Source organism: Pseudorasbora parva, chromosome 22, assembly GCF_024679245.1.
Source record: "Pseudorasbora parva isolate DD20220531a chromosome 22, ASM2467924v1, whole genome shotgun sequence".
Lineage (NCBI taxonomy): Eukaryota > Metazoa > Chordata > Actinopteri > Cypriniformes > Gobionidae > Pseudorasbora > Pseudorasbora parva.
Genome location: NC_090193.1, coordinates 17951121 through 17968228, shown reverse-complemented (window position 1 = coordinate 17968228; position 17108 = coordinate 17951121). Strand labels below are relative to the sequence as shown.

Below are 17108 nucleotides of genomic sequence, written 5' to 3'. Positions count from 1 at the left end.
GTCATAAGTGCTTTGTTCAGATGCCTGGAAAATGGGCCTGAGACCGCCATCCATTTTCGGCATGAGGAATTAGCGACAGTAAAAACCTGACTCGCTAGCGTCGGGTGTACCGTTTCCGCCGCTCTCTCCTTTAACAGTTTCAATGCATCAGCGAAAAGCACGTGACTGACACTGCTTCTTACTGAGGGCTCGACCACGGCTTGAATCGCGGGGTCTGCGAGCAAAACTGTAGCGAGAACCTCGTTTTATATGTTCAACACCCAATATTATATACCAGGAATGGCCTGCCAGGCCTGGGCTCGTGAAGCCAGGGGTTGAATTAGATTCGGGGGCTGGCTGCTTAGTAATAGGGGCCTGTTAGCCGGGTTGCTTGTGCTGTAACACTGCTTGTAACACTGTGGGGATAGTGTTAGTTTTGGCGGTGCAGGCTTTGCAGTGGGCGCGCGCCTCACATTTATATTGTGTGTGCGAGAGTGAACTTTGTGAAAAGTGCTTGGGTGCAGGAGTGCAGACTGTAAAGTGGGCACATTTCCTACATAGAAAGCTCTTTTGTGTGTAGTGTAAACAATGTGTAGTGGCGCACAACCTACGTAGAATACCCACGGTGCAAACCAGTGAGCAAATCCACAGGGGTAAACGCACACAGCATTAGTGTGCAGGCGAGCGTGTTTAACACAGGCTAGTTGACTGCAATATTTCATCTCCAGTCACTTAACTTAAGGGAACTGGGAGAATGTAAGGAAGTGCGGGTGGTATGTGAGCCATTCCACAATGCCGTTATGTTCTAGTCTAGACTGAAAGCGCGCATGCAGACAAGCGTGTTTGACCACAGGCTAGTTGACTGCAATAAGGCTAGTTGACTTTATATGGTGTAATCCGGCCGCGGCGGGATTTATTTGTGATTTTGTGAGGCTGAATTAACAGTGCTTATGTAGGGGTGCACACTGTGTAGTGGACACTTTGTCTACAGTGTAAAAACCTTTCCAGCCGCCTGAATAAAGGGGACTGGAAGTGATAGAGTGAAAAAAGGGCTTAGCTTGGCAGCCATTTTCCGACGCCCTTATGCTCTGACAGTGAGCGCGTGCTATGACGTAAGTCGCGCTCTAGTCAGCAACGCGCTGTGGAAGGGGCGCGCGCGCGCTATCATGACAAGGCAGCCATTACAACTTCCTTGGCAGTAAGCGAGGGCTGCAGCGACATTGTTCTTGACATACCCAACAGCCCGAGCTCGCTCGTCTAACTTACTCTAGTATTCTCTGTCCGCAGCGCTTCAGCACGACGGCAGTAGAATGAGCACGGCGAGAGCTTCGGCTCGAGTTAGTTTATTCACTCTAGTATTCTCTGTCCGCGGCGATAGAGCGACAGAACGAGAGAATTGGAAGCGTGAGGAAAAACTCTGTCCGCGGCGCTTCTAGCACGGCGAGAGCTTCGACTCGAGTTTGTTTATTCACTTTAGTATTCTCTGTCCGCGGCGATAGAGCGACAGAACGAGAGAATTGGAAGCGTGAGGAAAAACTCTGTCGGCGGCGCTTCTAGCACGGCGAGAGCTTCGGTTCGAGTAAGTTTATTCACTCTAGTATTCTCTGTCCGCGGCGATAGAGCGACAGAACGAGAGAATTGGAAGCGTGAGGAAAAACTCTGTCCGCGGCGCTTCTAGCACGGCGAGAGCTTCGGCTCGAGTAAGTTTATTTACTCTAGTATTCTCTGTTCGCGGCGATAGAGCGACAGAACGAGAGAATTGGAACTGTGAGGAAAAACTCTGTCCGCGGCGCTTCTAGCACGGCGAGAGCTTCGGCTCGAGTTTGTTTATTCACTCTAGTATTCTCTGTCCGCGGCGACAGCGCGACTGAACGAGAATTGGAAGCGTGAGGAAAAACTCTGTCCGCGGCGCTTCTTCAGCACGGCGAGAGCTTCGGCTCGAGTTAGTTTATTCACTCTAGTATTCTCTGTCCGCGGCGATATCGCGACTGAACTAGAGAAGAGGAAGAGTGAGGAAAAGCTCCGTCTGTCCGCGGCGCCTCCTCAGCGCGACGGTATAGTGACGAGAGCTTCGGCTCGAGTTCGCCTATTCACTCTAGTATTCTCTGTCCGCGGCTGTAGCGCGACGGAACGAGAGAAGAGTGAGGACAACTCTGCGGCAGCGGGGGAAGAAGAGCCGCGGCGGCGGCAGAGTGAAGAGAGCTTCGGCTTGAGTGTGCTCATGTCCTCTAACATTCTCTCTTTCCGCGGCGCTCTTCAGCGCGACGGGACGAGAGCAGAGGGAGAGTGAGAAGAGCTCCGTCTTTCCGCGGGGCTTAACGACGCGGCGGAACGAGAGAGTCCTCGAATAGAACAAGCCTGTAAGCTCTAGAAGTGGCGTTGCAGCGGCAACATACACACAAACACATACAACACTCAACATAGACACAGTTTAAAGGATATATAACGCCGGATGGCGTAGCTGGAACGGCAGAGAAGGCGGAGAGGGAGTCCGTCGTCCTCAGCTGCAGGTTCCGCTGGTGCCTTTTCAACGGCGGTGCTTCTTCCGGAGATCAGCGAAGGTATCGCTGAAGGAGATAAAATCTGACACCTATGGCGAATTAGGGTCTGATATAGCCTCCTGTATGCAAATATAAGCACCTTTTTCGGCGGGCTTCTGGAACGCCCCCCATTGGTTCGTTCCTCTCAGCCGCCTCACCATAGGTTCCTGCAGTTGCCGCGGCCCGGCCAATCAGAGCGCTCCTCGCGCTGGGCTATGGCCGTGCAGCTCACTGCGCTTTACATAGATACCTTTATTAATAAAATTTTGCTTCACATTCTCGAGAAAAGGAGTTTTTCCCATACGTAATACGAGGAACCTCTCTCGAAAGGGAACACGCACACGCGCCCTCGGATCAGGCGGACGTAGTGGTGTACAAGAGGTAAAAACGATATAAATACTGTTCGTTTTCTCACACAAACCGCTCGTTTCGTGTCTTAGGCCATCAGTGTGTACTTACGATGGGGGATTGTTTAATTTGGACTTCTCTGTGTATCCTCTTTGAGGTGGTGACCATAGACCTGCATTATGTGACGCACAGACAAGAACGGTTTGACCTCAAATGATCAAAATTGAAACTATGGGGGAAACAAATACTCCTACATCTCGGATGCCCATGAGGTAAGCTAAAACATATCAAAATTTAATTTCAAAGTGAACTATCCCTTTAAAGGAAGTGTATGTAAGATTGTGGCCAAAACTGGTACTGCAATCACATTTAAATGACTGTAGAGCGGTGTATCCCCTCTCCCCCTCCCCCTTGAATTGAGTTTGCCAGATAGGCTACAGGATCCAGCAGGAACGTTTGTAGCTGCAGCTGGGGTAACTAGAGTAGACAACTGGCAACCCGGATGCTGAAACACTACTGACTTCATGATTGGTCGATAGGCGGAGGGTGGAGCTTCAGGCCAAAACACAACATGTCAACATCAACATCAGGTGAGGGCTGCAACAACAACTTTTAAATGACAATATCCTGGCCAGACTACAGTTTTCAGTGATATAAGTACATGATATTAACATAATTTCATAATGTCTAGTGAAATATCAGGGCCATTTTATGATTAATTGAAATACATTTCTTACATACAGTTCCTAGGATTTCAGTATGCTTTGTCAACTCAACAATAAATGATAAAACATCGCAAAATCACACTTTAGTGTCAGTTTATTTGCAGTCACATTTATTCTGATGAAAATTTCTCACAGTTGTAACGATACATGTTCATTTAAATGAATAATTTAATAAACAACAGTGGCTGTTTTCAGGAAGAAATGCTTATTTTACAGTGAAATCAACAGAACATTGTACTGCCGACATGTGCATGACATAGATGTGCGTGTCGTAGTTTCATCGACCAACCTCAAAAATGGCGAAACACTGTAATAACACTGACAGTAACATGGAACCCTTCATTTCCCCCCACTCTATACATATTTAAATCTATCCACACATTAAATAACTTTGTTATTTCAAATTATACACATTGACAAAATACAGAATAACATGTACATGTGTTGATGATAAAAGTTTGATTCGTCTCCGGCTAGTACATGGTGTAATGCCCCTCTTATTAAAAGGAATATTATTGCATTTCTTGTATGATTTTTGTATTATCGGCAGTAATAGTGTAATTCGTTCGTTCGAGCGATGAGGTCTCTTTTCGTGGTTTGTAAATGAGTCTTGTAGAGGAGACAGATGCCATTTCACTCAGAAACATTGTGAAAACAGCACTATACAGATATATTATATGCAACGTTTTAGCAAAATATATGTTTACTATTATTTGCATGGTCATGTGCTACACAAAATGAGATAAAGCTTCGTAATAATAGTTTTCAAGAATAAAAGATAAAACAAAATACAGTCAGATAAACAAGTGAATTTATGAATATGGATGTGTTTCATATCAAGAAGTTTAAGAGAAAGTGTTGCAGGCTTAAACGAGCAGAGAGCACTCGGGCGTTCGTGTTTTTAGGGAAATATTACAATAAAATTCACAAAATGGAAAAAACTTCATAAAAGTACTTAAAAAAATATTGGTCACTGTTCGCAAGTAGTAAATGCTAACATCAAGTATCTGATGAAATGATGTGGAGAAAATTTTGATGTAATCGCACAGACATTAAAAAGCTGACAGAACCACATTTGCATCTTCCGTCAGAAATTGCTTCTTACTATTATGATATTACAGCTATGCCTGCAAATTAATATTTATCATTTATGCATAATAAAAAAGAATGATTTTATATAATAAACATATTCAGGCTATAAGACAAGGAATTTCAATAGGAACTACTGTCAAAAAAATATAAAACATACAAAATACACTCTACCCGGTTGAAAACAAAAGTAACCTTAATTGTTGTTACATTTCTATAGGTAAAACTACAATTGGACCGTTAAACACAACCCAACAATCCTCCTTGTGGGCGACACGCGCACGCACGCACACGCACGCACGCACACACACGCACGCACGCACACACACACACACACACATAAAAAAAACATGTAAATATAACAAGGTGCCTTAGCACAGACTGGCACACACAGACCTACAGAACAGAAGCATATAGTGGTGCTTGTAGTGTGGCACGATACTGAGTGTTTTGAAATACATAAACTCACAAACTCGTCTCTCTATCCAAATCTGTCTCCTTCTCTTCATCACCTCGCTCATGTCCAATGGCAACAACAACTGTTGAGCTGCAGGGGGAAAAAAAACAGAAAGATTCATATCAAAAAAGATAAATATTTCATTGTCGAAAAGCTGACGAGAAGCTGTGAGCGACGAGTTTGTTCTTGGAGCAAAAGAATACAAGCGGTTCCCTTTCGGAGCGGAACTCAAAATTGCATCTTGGATTGACACTATAGGGAACGCAATCAGCTTGACCGGTGTACACAACAGTTTAAGATCATCATAGGTGCACCCCGTGAGTATCAGAGGGTGTCTGCAATGTATGCCATCAGCTTTTTTTGTCTTCAGGAGCTGTTTGTTTTGTGTTAGCGTGTATTTAAGGTGATTGCTATCGAGAAGCGCCCAAGCAAGCGGTCCTGAAAGGGTGCTTCCATGTCCCAGGTTTTAGACACCTGAGGACACACAACCTGTGCATTATGTGTTTGGGTTAATGCTTAATGCTCCCTTTGTAAAAGAGGTTCACAATGAGTAAGCTCCGTTCAAGCTAGGACTTATTCTCATGGGATATGGGACAAGCGTCTCCACCCCCACGGCTCAGACTCCGCTGTAACCGAGGCACAGTGGAGACTGACGTTGTGGAGATCGCAGGTTGAGCTGGCTGATGAATTTGAGAAAAGTATGGCTCTCTTGCGTTCCTCAGTCACTGGCTATAGCGATTTGTTGGATCAGGATGTACTTTCTCTTGAGTCTTCTGATCCAGCAGATCGTTGCTAGCACCATCTAGCCAGCATGACGGTGGTTCCCTTCACACGATGGTTGTGTTGCAAGCATATCAGGAGATCTGTTTAAAGATTTAGATCAGGGGCAGGGACTGTCTCCTGAAGCGGTCGCTGATCTGCGACGCACCACAGATCTGGCCCATTTCTGCACATCATGGTGGTTGGGAAGTTTCGGGAGGTGAGGATGTAGTCTGTGGCTTTCAGAAAGTACATGCTGTGCCAATCTAAATCTCCACCTAAGACCTCTGGAAGACCTGGTCCCTCACAGTCCGAGGGCTGGAGCAGGGCCAGAGGGAAAGCGTGGCCACTCAGCTCCTCCTGCTTTGACTAAGAACAGAAGACAAGATCTCAGGGTGATCAATAAGAAGTGAATAAGCAGGATCAAATCGTTGAGGAGAACATCCCTTGTCTTCTTCTTTTCTTCCCTTAATAGGCTTTGCAATTCACTGGGCTACAGGAGGTTGTTGTGCGCTACTGGAGGTTGTTGTGGGCTACAGGAGGTTGTAGTGGGCTACAGGAGGTTGTAGCAAGCACGTCCATCAGGCCTTTCAAATAATTCAAAATCATTCATGCATTCAAATCAGGGTTGAGTAAGGTGAGGAATACTTATACATCCCTCCTTGTTATCTGTCATTGACTATGGCTAGTGCTAATGTAATTAGGTGCAGGCTATATCAGGTCCTAGAGGAGTGAGTTAAGAGGGTTGAGCTGCCTCCCTCAAGGGGTCTGGGGTCTTTAAATAAGGTTAGCTCGTGGCTCCTTGGGGTGGGCTACTTATGTATCCTGATTCCCCTTTTCATAAGAGCAGTGGTATCAAAGATTGTAGCTGTTGAAAAGAAATGCCTGGCAGGCTCCCATTTGTAGCTGCTCTTTAAGGTTGAGTGTAGAGTGGAACCTCTGCCGGATGTTTGGAAGTAAGGTCCTCCGCTCCCCTTCATAGCCCTAACCGGTCCATGTACAAGCTAAAAAGTAACAGTAAATTGCCTATCCTTTATAGTTATTGAGCAACTTTTTCTTCAGCTGAAAGTTTTTGGATCCTGCACTAGTCCAGTCAGGGTCAGAACACTCTCCCGCGATTGAAAACTCACATTTTTTGGCTCCCCCAGGAGGTAGTGGTGAGCAAGGGTTGCAGCTTAAATTGTTTACTCTGGCAAGTATTCCCAATGGGCTGTGTCATTCAAAAAAACTTGATAAAGCTAGGCCTTAGGCTCGCAAGGAAGGGAGGAATGTTGTAAAGACCGGGACATTCCTTGTCACAGAGCATAGAAGCTCAGGGAATGGCAGAGGGAATACTACCACTTGACAGCCTCTATGAGTCCTAGGATGCATCCTGTATGATTGACATATCTGACTCCAGCTAAGTAAGTGTCGATTTATGCAATGCCTATTATGGTTGTGTATAGGCACAGCTAATGAGGCAGGCATTACCATAGTTGGTATTTGTTCCCCATAGCATCAATCCAAGATGCAGTGTTAAGTTCGACTTTGAAAGGGAACATCTTAGGTTACAAATGTAACCTACAGTTTCCTGAGAAGAGGAACTATTGGTTACCTTCATAACCTGAGATATTTTTTGTGAGCACCTTCCAGTGTTATTTTTGGATCATTGAGATGCTGCCATCTACTATTGAGATACTATTGAGAATAGTTTTATTTTGAATTAGTTTTGATTTTCCATTTTGATTTTAATTTCATTTAAAGTTTTATTAATGTTGCTGTTTTTGTATTTATTTATTTATTTATTTATTTATTTATTTATTTCCATTTTAGTCTTTAATTTGTTAAGTACATACATTTTAAAGGGGGGGTAAGTGTTATTTCAAAACCGTTTTAGAAAAAGGACTCGAGTGGAATAACAAACTTGTAGCCAATCATCAGGTAAGGGGCGTGTCTACCAATGATGGTGAGAAGAGCACTCGCTCTCGCTCTGTGCGCGTCATTATTTAAAACACACGAGTCACACATGATGGACATTAGCCGAGAACTAGCCTAATATATGCTGGCTTTTTGCTTGACTATGCTCGTGTGTCATGTTCGCTTGTTTGTCCATTTGCGATCGTATTGTGGCTCACTCCAGCGATGATAAAGACCCGTTTATTTCCACACCATATGGAGCATCTAAATCTCATCACTGTGTGCTTCAAGCATCAGCTCACAAATGTGTCCGACAAGTAAGATAGTATACTCCTAATATATGTTTCCTCTTTTCATGATCTATATAACCCTTATCCAGTCATAATTGTAATACGTCGTCCTTGTGTTCTATATAGAGTTGTTCATGAGAACAGTTTGTGTTTTGTGATCGCTATAACTCTAATCTTGTCATAATTGTAATACAGGTATGTTGTTAGCTGCACTATTGTCCTTGTGTACTATCGAGTTGTTCACGAGAACGGTTTGTGTTTTGTGATCGCTATAACTCTAATCTGGTCATAATTATAATATATTCGTTAGTTGGACCTTCGGCTCGTGCTATAGAGTTTTTCATTAGAACGGTTTGTGTTTTTGTGATCGCTATAACTCTAATCTTGTCATAATTGTAATATGTTGTTAGCTGCACATTGTGCTTGTGTTCTATCGAGTTATTCATGAGAACGGTTGGTGTGTTAGTAATGAAAAGGGGTGACTTTTTTATTGAATATTCGACCTGGATTAGTTACACACAGATTCTGCCATAGTCGTCTCCTGGGTTACGTATGTGTGGGGCGGCGCTATCAAAATAGGGCCGAGACCCTTTTGGGGGTAGGGGCGTGTTTGTTTTGGTGATTTGAAATATCAACAACGGTTACCAGATAGCACTTACCCCACCTTTAATTAAATGAAAAGGAAAAATGTTGCAATGGAAACTAGTTAAAATAAAATAAGTTAAAGTTTTTATATTTGATTTTATTTCAGTTAATGTTTATTTTATTTAAGTAAGTAAGTTAAGTAAGTACTTAAATAATTTAAGTACTTAAACTTATTTAAGTACTTAAATAAGTAAGTTTTTGGTCTTAATTTTAGTTTTAGTTACAGTTATAATAATAACCCTGACTCCTTATGATTAAAAGGTAAAGTAACATTATGATTTATTAGTGCTGTCAAATTATTTAAATAATTAATTATTGTAATTAATAGTTAAATAATTCATATACATACACTTATTTAATTATTAATATTTATTATTTGAAAATATTTAAATATATATATATTATATATTTAATCTGTTACTGCATTTTTTAAAGGTAAAATAAAATCATAATTATTTTGTTGACAACTTTAATAGTGGAGTATATGAATATCTATCATCACTCTAGACATTTTGTTAAACATCCCACATGGGTTTGACATATAAATAAATAATATAGCATGTACAAAATTTACTGAATATTCAGATTCACACAAGACAGAATGAAACATGTCAAATTAAACACCAGACTTAAAAAACAAAAAAAGAAAGATCAATAAATACATTTTGTTAACTGCATGCGTTAACTTTGACAGCCCTATTTTACATCTGACCCTAGTGAGCTATAATTGTGCATGCGCCAAAAGCATGACCTTTGACCTATCCAAAATCATGCTTTTCCATGCATTTAACATTCTCAACAAATACACACAAACATGCACACAGAGGCTAAAATCAGGAAAAAAAGAGCTTGGATCCCTTATGATGCCAGTGTTTTTAGAAAGATGCCCTTTGTAAAGCCGGGAATTATTTCATTATCATTAATCTCTAAAGAGGAAGACACAACATTTTTCAGAAAAGGAGAATAGGTTTGAACATTTAGGAAACATGAACCATTGTACCCACAGCACTAGTGTATATACAGTGATCGTGCACAGACGGGTTGGGTTGCGTCTTACCTTTGGAAATCAGCATCTGAGACATTAGGAGAGGGAGCTTATGAGTGACAGGGATGAAAAATTCAGTCATGATATGAGCCTGATATTCACACTTCCATTTTTATGAGAACAGCATGTTTGAGGAATTCACTAAATATTGCTAGATTGCTAATTTGCTGTTTTAATTTTTACTAAAGGGCTCAGACATGACCAAACTCTGCTCTGAGAATGAAAATGTTTCTTATTTGATCTTTAACAGAGTTTTTAAAGTGGTCATGAATTGAGAAATCAAATGTTTCTTTATCTTTTGACATATAAGAGTAGCCTAGAAATCTAGACGCACCCTAGCGGCAGCAAATCTAATTTGCCGTGACTGTCGTCTATAACAACTCTCAATACACTTCTGAGCTGTAAACGCCAAACTCTGGTCGGGCCAATCACATCATGTATAGAGTCGGTGGGCGGGGCTTAACATAATGACGGCAGAGTTGCGCGTGCATGCTTCTTCTAGTAAACACAGAAACTGGCGAACGGCGGTCTTTCAAATCAGCTTTGACCGCGACTCTGGAAGACTTGGAGTTAAGCTTTTCTCTGAGAAAAGAACAAAGAACGGCACTGAAGTCATTCTTAAAAAGGGAAGATCTGTTCGGAGTTTGACCGGATACGGCGAAAGTTTAATTTGTCAACTTGCTCTGCTTCACCTTCGTTGCTTTGGTTGGTTGTAGCGCTATCCTATCGCGTGCAGAGGGAGTTTGAAAGACAACCGTTTATCCCGCCCCTCAGATTGAGCCCTGTCAATGGTGAGTTTCCAGACCAAACATCTTGATGTGGGTCTGGCTTGTCAGGCTAATATAAGAGGTCACTGTACCATAACAATATCATGGAAGTTTCAGAACTCACAACTTCCTCATCAGTTTAAAAACAGCTTTTATTGAAACCAAGCTCACAAAACAACTCGTTTCGGATTTTGTCAGTATGGTGTAACAAAAGATCGCCTCTGCAAAAGAAGATCAACGGCAACGCATACTTCAACATCATTGCCCCGCCCACAGATCCACACATCATGCACTGCAGTGGTAAATACAAGAGAGATGCAACCAAAGGATTACTCAAGCAACAAAATTACAGAAATGCCTATGATGACCTCAAAAAAAAAACTCCAGTTCATGACCCCTTTAAAAAGTATTTCAGTTTAATGTTCGAAAAGGGGGGAATAAAAACATGCCACTGCTGAATCAAGAATCTGAAAATGTGTTCTTTTTTCATCTATCCTAGTGCAATGTTTGTAGTGAGATTAAAGTGACGTTTGAATATTGTTATGGATGCGAGAGATTGTTTTATTAAAAGCAAACCTTTTCGAGCTTTGATCTTTGTTGGCGCTGTCAGTGTTGAGGCCTTTCCAAACATTTCCAAAAGACGTCTTTGTCATTTCATCTGAAATGTTGACCGTGGATGGATCGTCCCTTAATACAAAAAAATCAAATTTTTAAAGTTTGTCCTTCAAGAAAAGAGGAGGCAATCTAAACATTTTTACAGAAATTACTGACTGCAGGCTGTATGTTTTTATATGAAATATGTGAAATAAAATTGAAAATAAAAATAAAATTGAAATAAAATATTTTTGACTATGCTTTGTATATTACACTGAAATTTGTTTTTCATAAAAACTAAAAAAAGTTATGTCATTAAGATTTTTTATTGCTTTTGACTCCCCAAAGCTGCATTTATTTGATCAAAAATATAGTAAAAACAGTAATATTGCTTATCATCTAAAAGCTGAATAAATAAGCTTGCCACTGATGTGGTTTGTTAGGATATGACAACATTTGTCCGAGATACAACTATTCTGAAAATCTGCAATCTGAGGGTGCAAACAAATCTAAATATTGAGAAAATCGCCTTTAAAGTTGTCCAAATTAAGTCCTTAGCAATGCATATTACTATTAATAATATTTTTTATATATATATTTACGGAAGGAAATTTACAAAATATTTTCATGTACCATTATCTTTATTTAATATCTTAATGATTTTTGGCATACATTATTTAAATAATTTTGACCTATAGGCTACAATGTATTGTTGGCTATTGCCACAAATATACCTGTGCTACTTATGACTGGTTTTGTGGTCCAGGGTTACATATATTATATAATTTATATATTTTTTTTAAAACTTACAGACTCCCACAATTCTTACTGAATTCTGAACAATAATGTATAATTTCGTTTCTTTTTTTAAACTACAAAATTATGCTAAATTAATTGGTAAATTATTCAAGTCAAAAACATATTTTTTTAAATCACTGAATCAATATAAATACATTACAAAAACTAGATTGAATCGTTAGATTATGTAGAAATGGTAACAACAGAAGGTTACCAATTGAATAAACAAAGAATTTGTCCTACTTACTTATAATGCCCCTCTAGGGGCACTTGCACAATTCCTTCATCCTCCATCAAGACACACTGATTCTCCTGAAAGTCAGAGCAAGAACATATGGGTGAGCTGTCTTTTTAAAACATTGTCTTCAGTGATTGGTCATTGCCGGCCAATAGCGTCGTCACAGGCTGCAACCAATAGCGGTGCGTGATGGAGGGTGGTGGTACCTCTTGCTGTGCATCTTCCATTTTCTTCTTCTTGCTCTCGGGCATAAGGTCATCAAGCCAGCTGAGATCTCGCTTAGAGAAGAAAAAATCCAACAGCTTACGGATGAACACAAGGGCTAAGACCTGCAAGAAAACACACATGCATCTTGTAAGATCTTGATGATCGTGCACACACACAGAAATATACACACACACACACACACGTCTTACCATCATAGGAAAGACTATGGCGGCTCTGGAGGTTTTGATGACCCAAAGAAGCACCAGGCAGCTGAGCTGGATGATGGTAAACAGGTGAACTTTTCTCAGCGGGACGTGTCTCAGGTAGATAAAATCGGGCTGGTGTTTTGTGGGCATCCCGAACAGCTTCAGACGATCAAAGAACTGAATGGCACAAACACACCCAACATGGTCAGAACTGCACAATATGATCCTGAAAAGTATTTGGACACAATTCAGTGTTGTAAACTAAAGCTAAACCTAAAACAATACATATATATATATATATATATATATATATATATATATATATATATATATATATATATATATATATATATATATATATATATATATATATATATATATATATATATATATATTGAAATTAATTTTAAATAAAATATAAACATTAGATAAAAAAATTTGACTTAAAAAAATAAAAAAAACATTAACTTCTTGTACTAAAGTGCCTAAAACTAAAACATAAAATAAACAGAAATACTAGAATAAAATACATTTTAAAAAAGTTTTTATTAAAGCTAAATTAAAAATGACTTAAAACGTGAACACTGAAAATCTAAAAATAAAAGCTAATTTAAAATATGAATAAATATTATAATAGTATATAAATAATACTAAAATAACACTCTGACTCTAATTCAGCCTTCACAATAGCATGAAAATTTTAATTTTAAAATGTATTAAAATAGCTCTTTTGTTGTGTGTGAACATCTTTCACAATCTTACTGTTTTTACTGTATTTATGATCAAATATGCAGATTTGGTGAGCTTAAGACTTATATATGAATAATATTAAACACTGGGACACAAAAGCTACACCTGCAAATGTCGGAATTAACAAATATTATTAGGCACAACATATGACTTTAGTACTTGCAGTACCTGTATGCCCCTGAGAGACGACGCTCCCATATAGAGGAAAACGCCGTATAACACAGGCATCGGGATATGCTGAGGAAAAAAGCACAATAATAACCATTAAACGGATAAAATCCCACAAAAGCAATGCAATATTGTAACTATCATCACCAAAGAAAATCACTGACCTTCAGTATGGAGGTCATAAATACTGAGCTGCCCATGAGGACGAATATCATGAGGCCCGTGAAACGCTGCTCTCGGATGCCCAAGAACTTGGGCTGTTCACCGGGTGCGGAGCATTCAGACTCCAATTTCAGGCTGTTCACGTGGCTGATTGACAGCACCGTCGCAGCCACGAACCACGGGAGGCCCATGATAGAGCACACGCCCAGCATCACACCCACCACGAACAGGTCCAGATGATACCCACAGCCTTTCTGTGGATGCACACAAAAACAACGAAAGACATATGACATCTCATCAAGAGTACATTTGTTAACCAAAAGGAGCATAATGTGAAGTAGTGACAAACCTTCAGCTTGTGTTCCTTCCTGTTAATAATAACGGCAGTGATTTGTTGATCCATGAAGATGAGGATGGTGCACAACAGAGCTGGGATGAAGCTCACGATAGTGGTCCACCACGGGTTTGGTCCCAGCGGGTTGATGAACCAGCCACGGTCATCTCTGGTCGGCTGTAAGAGATCATGTGATCAGTTACAGATTCATATTCTGAAAATCTACAAATGAAAAGGACACAGTATTAATGCTCCTCTTAACGACTCACTTTAAACTCATTAGGAACCTGTAGTTTTGTGGAGGGGACCCCCAGAGCGTAGTCAGTCAGAACCATGGTCAAGATGGTGATGAAAACAGCGAAATCGCTGATAACTTGCCTCACCTGTTGAGAAACACACAGAGTTGGAATAAGCGCTAGAAACTGAACATGAAACTATGAGCCTTGTCTATGTTAGCCAGGTACAGGTAATATATTATATTATATTATATTATATTATATTATATTATATTATATTATATTATATTATATTATATTATATTATATTATATTATATTATATTATATTATATATAAATATTTGCATGTATATACTGTATATATTTAATATATATAATTTATCTTATATATAAATATAGCATGTTTTTCTTAAATATATACATACATGTGTGTGTATTTATATATGGATAATAATTATACACAGTATATTATTATTAATTATACACAATATATATCTTATGTAAACACAAACTTTTATTTTCAATTCAATTAATCACAATTAATTGTTTGCCCATGATTATTATACTGTATACAGTGTTGGGCACGTTACTCCAATTTTTATATATTACTCATAACTAGCTACTCCTTTCAAAAATAATAGCATTATTTATAGTAATATTACTTACTCCCATCCAACAGTTATTATTTACACTAGTTACATTACTTTTTTTTTGCACCCCAAATAATTGGTAATTGAATCAATGTTGCAGCCTGTGAATCCAAGTTACAGAAAAAATGAAGATTGCAACTGGCTCAAACTGATGACAAGCCAATTTATTTTATTTTTTTTTTTACAAATTCTGTTATTTAATAAAGTGTGCTGCTTTATTAAATAACATAGTAAATTCTGCAACAGGGTTCAAGCAGGTAGAACCAACCAAACATGTTGGCAGAACGAAAAAGAGGCCAACAAGCACCAGCACATTTAGCTGATGATGAAATGAGTTTATCCGGGTACTGAAATGGCCAGCCTACAGTCCAGATCTTTCTCCCATAGAAAACATTTGGCGCATCATAAAGAGGAAGATGCGACAAAGAAGACCTATGAAAGTTGAGCAACTAGAAGCCTAAATTAGACAAGAACGGGGCAACATTCCTATTCCTAAACTTGAGCAACTTGTCTCCTCAGTCCCCAGACATTAGCAAACTGTTGGGATGCCACACAGTGCTAAACATGGCCTTCTCTTCCACTAAGATGTGTTGATGCCATGAAATTTAAAATCAACTTATTTTCCCCTTAAAATTATCTCTATGTTGTATTGTGAATAAAATATAGAAATGTGAAACCACATCATTGCATTCTGTTTTTATTTACAATTTGTAGTGTCCCAACTTTTTTGGAATCGGGTTTGTAGTAACCAGGGAAAGTAATATTATTATTATGCCCTACCTTGTTATGTTATGTTATGTTATGTTATGTTATGTTATGTTATGTTATGTTATGTTATGTTATGTTATGTTATGTTATGTTATGTTATGTTATGTTATGTTATGTTATGTTATATGTTATGTTATAATTATATTTTTAAATTATAAAAAATGTATATATTTTATATTTTTCACAGACTCCCTGTTATAGAACAGCTGTAGGTTATATTTAGCCCACAAATATTGCAGCACAGTGGGGAGATGAATCCACATAATTTCACACACATACTTTAATAGTTGTCTGTACTATTCTATAATGAAACACACACACACAAGCTTCTTGCCTTGGTGGGGAAGTAACGGCTTGTTTTAAACTCCTTGAGGAAGGAGGACATAGCAACCGTAGAGAAGAAGAGAATGACAGACCAGAAGAGGACATCAGGTATGTATGGACCGTGATGGCCGCAGGCACTGCCCAGAAACTCACCCCTGTTCTCCACACAGCCCTGAAACACAACATAAGACACAATAATCATATCTGCTTCTGATGAAGAACACAGATATACATAACAGCAAGAAAAAAAATCATATACAGTCGGGTGTAATTGTGGAAATATCACAAGGATTTGTTTACGCTGGATTAGATTGCGTGTGTGTGTGTGTGTGTGTGTGTTTAAAAAACTGAGGGGAAATAAGGTGACACAGCAGAGGATTTGATTTTATTAAAGCCTGAGTCAATGAAATGTATTAACCTCTATTTGAGCCAAGGAAATGCGTCGCAGATGTCTGTGGGAATGTTAAGGTAGTATATAGTGTGTGTGTGTGTGTATACCATAGAGGATCTATTATTTGGAAAAATGTGAAATACACAACTATAGCACAGTATGTGGAACACATTATCCCACAATGCAATGCACTCGATGACCTTCCATTTTGAGAGTAATAAATGAAGTACTGTTTATTAACACTGTCTTGACTCATTCTTTGATCAGACTGGCAAAAACTGACTTTAGTTTTTAATTAGAACTATAAAATAACCATATTAATTTCCAAGATGACATGCAATGAAGGCGGTCATGTGACAATTTAGCATACTACTTTCTGTTCTTTTTTGTAATCTGATTGAACTGCAATGATTTTTAATCCAGTTTTTTTTCTCACAAAATTGGATAATTTTTTTTTCATGGTATCATTGCATAATGCATAATGCATAATGCACATTGCATAATGTATATAGTTGTACATCATATTTTTAATGTCAAATCTGCATTAAGCATGTTAGTATTCCATTTATAACATAGCCATATGGTGCATTTAAATCATGTACAATAGTATTGTACAGTTTATTGTGCATATTAGGATTCAATTTACAGCACCTTCATAAATTGTATAAAAAACACACCTGAATATATACCCAATTTTAATTATTAAATAATAATTTTGAAGAAGTAGAGTAAAAAAAAAAA

The 17108-nt window shown here is 38.9% G+C and overlaps 1 protein-coding gene across 5 annotated transcripts in view; it reads right to left on the bottom strand.

Annotated features, from left to right (window-relative positions):
* Window positions 1-3668: 3668 nt before the first annotated feature.
* slc4a10a (solute carrier family 4 member 10a) overlaps window positions 3669-17108 on the bottom strand; it is a 67082-nt gene continuing 53642 nt past the window's right edge. For 3 of the 5 annotated variants that reach the window (XM_067431173.1, XM_067431169.1, XM_067431170.1), the window contains 10 exons: window positions 15987-16148; window positions 14267-14380; window positions 14013-14174; window positions 13666-13917; window positions 13502-13570; window positions 12587-12760; window positions 12377-12499; window positions 12180-12244; window positions 11117-11227; window positions 3669-5228 (listed from right to left, as the gene is read on the bottom strand). In XM_067431173.1, the coding sequence (XP_067287274.1) occupies window positions 5147-5228; window positions 11117-11227; window positions 12180-12244; window positions 12377-12499; window positions 12587-12760; window positions 13502-13570; window positions 13666-13917; window positions 14013-14174; window positions 14267-14380; window positions 15987-16148 (1314 nt within the window). In that variant the 3' untranslated portion in view covers window positions 3669-5146. Of the gene's footprint in view, window positions 5229-9785; window positions 9823-11116; window positions 11228-12179; window positions 12245-12376; window positions 12500-12586; window positions 12761-13501; window positions 13571-13665; window positions 13918-14012; window positions 14175-14266; window positions 14381-15986; window positions 16149-17108 lie in introns of all 5 variants that reach the window. The other 2 variants (XM_067431172.1, XM_067431171.1) reach the window with 2 other exon arrangements.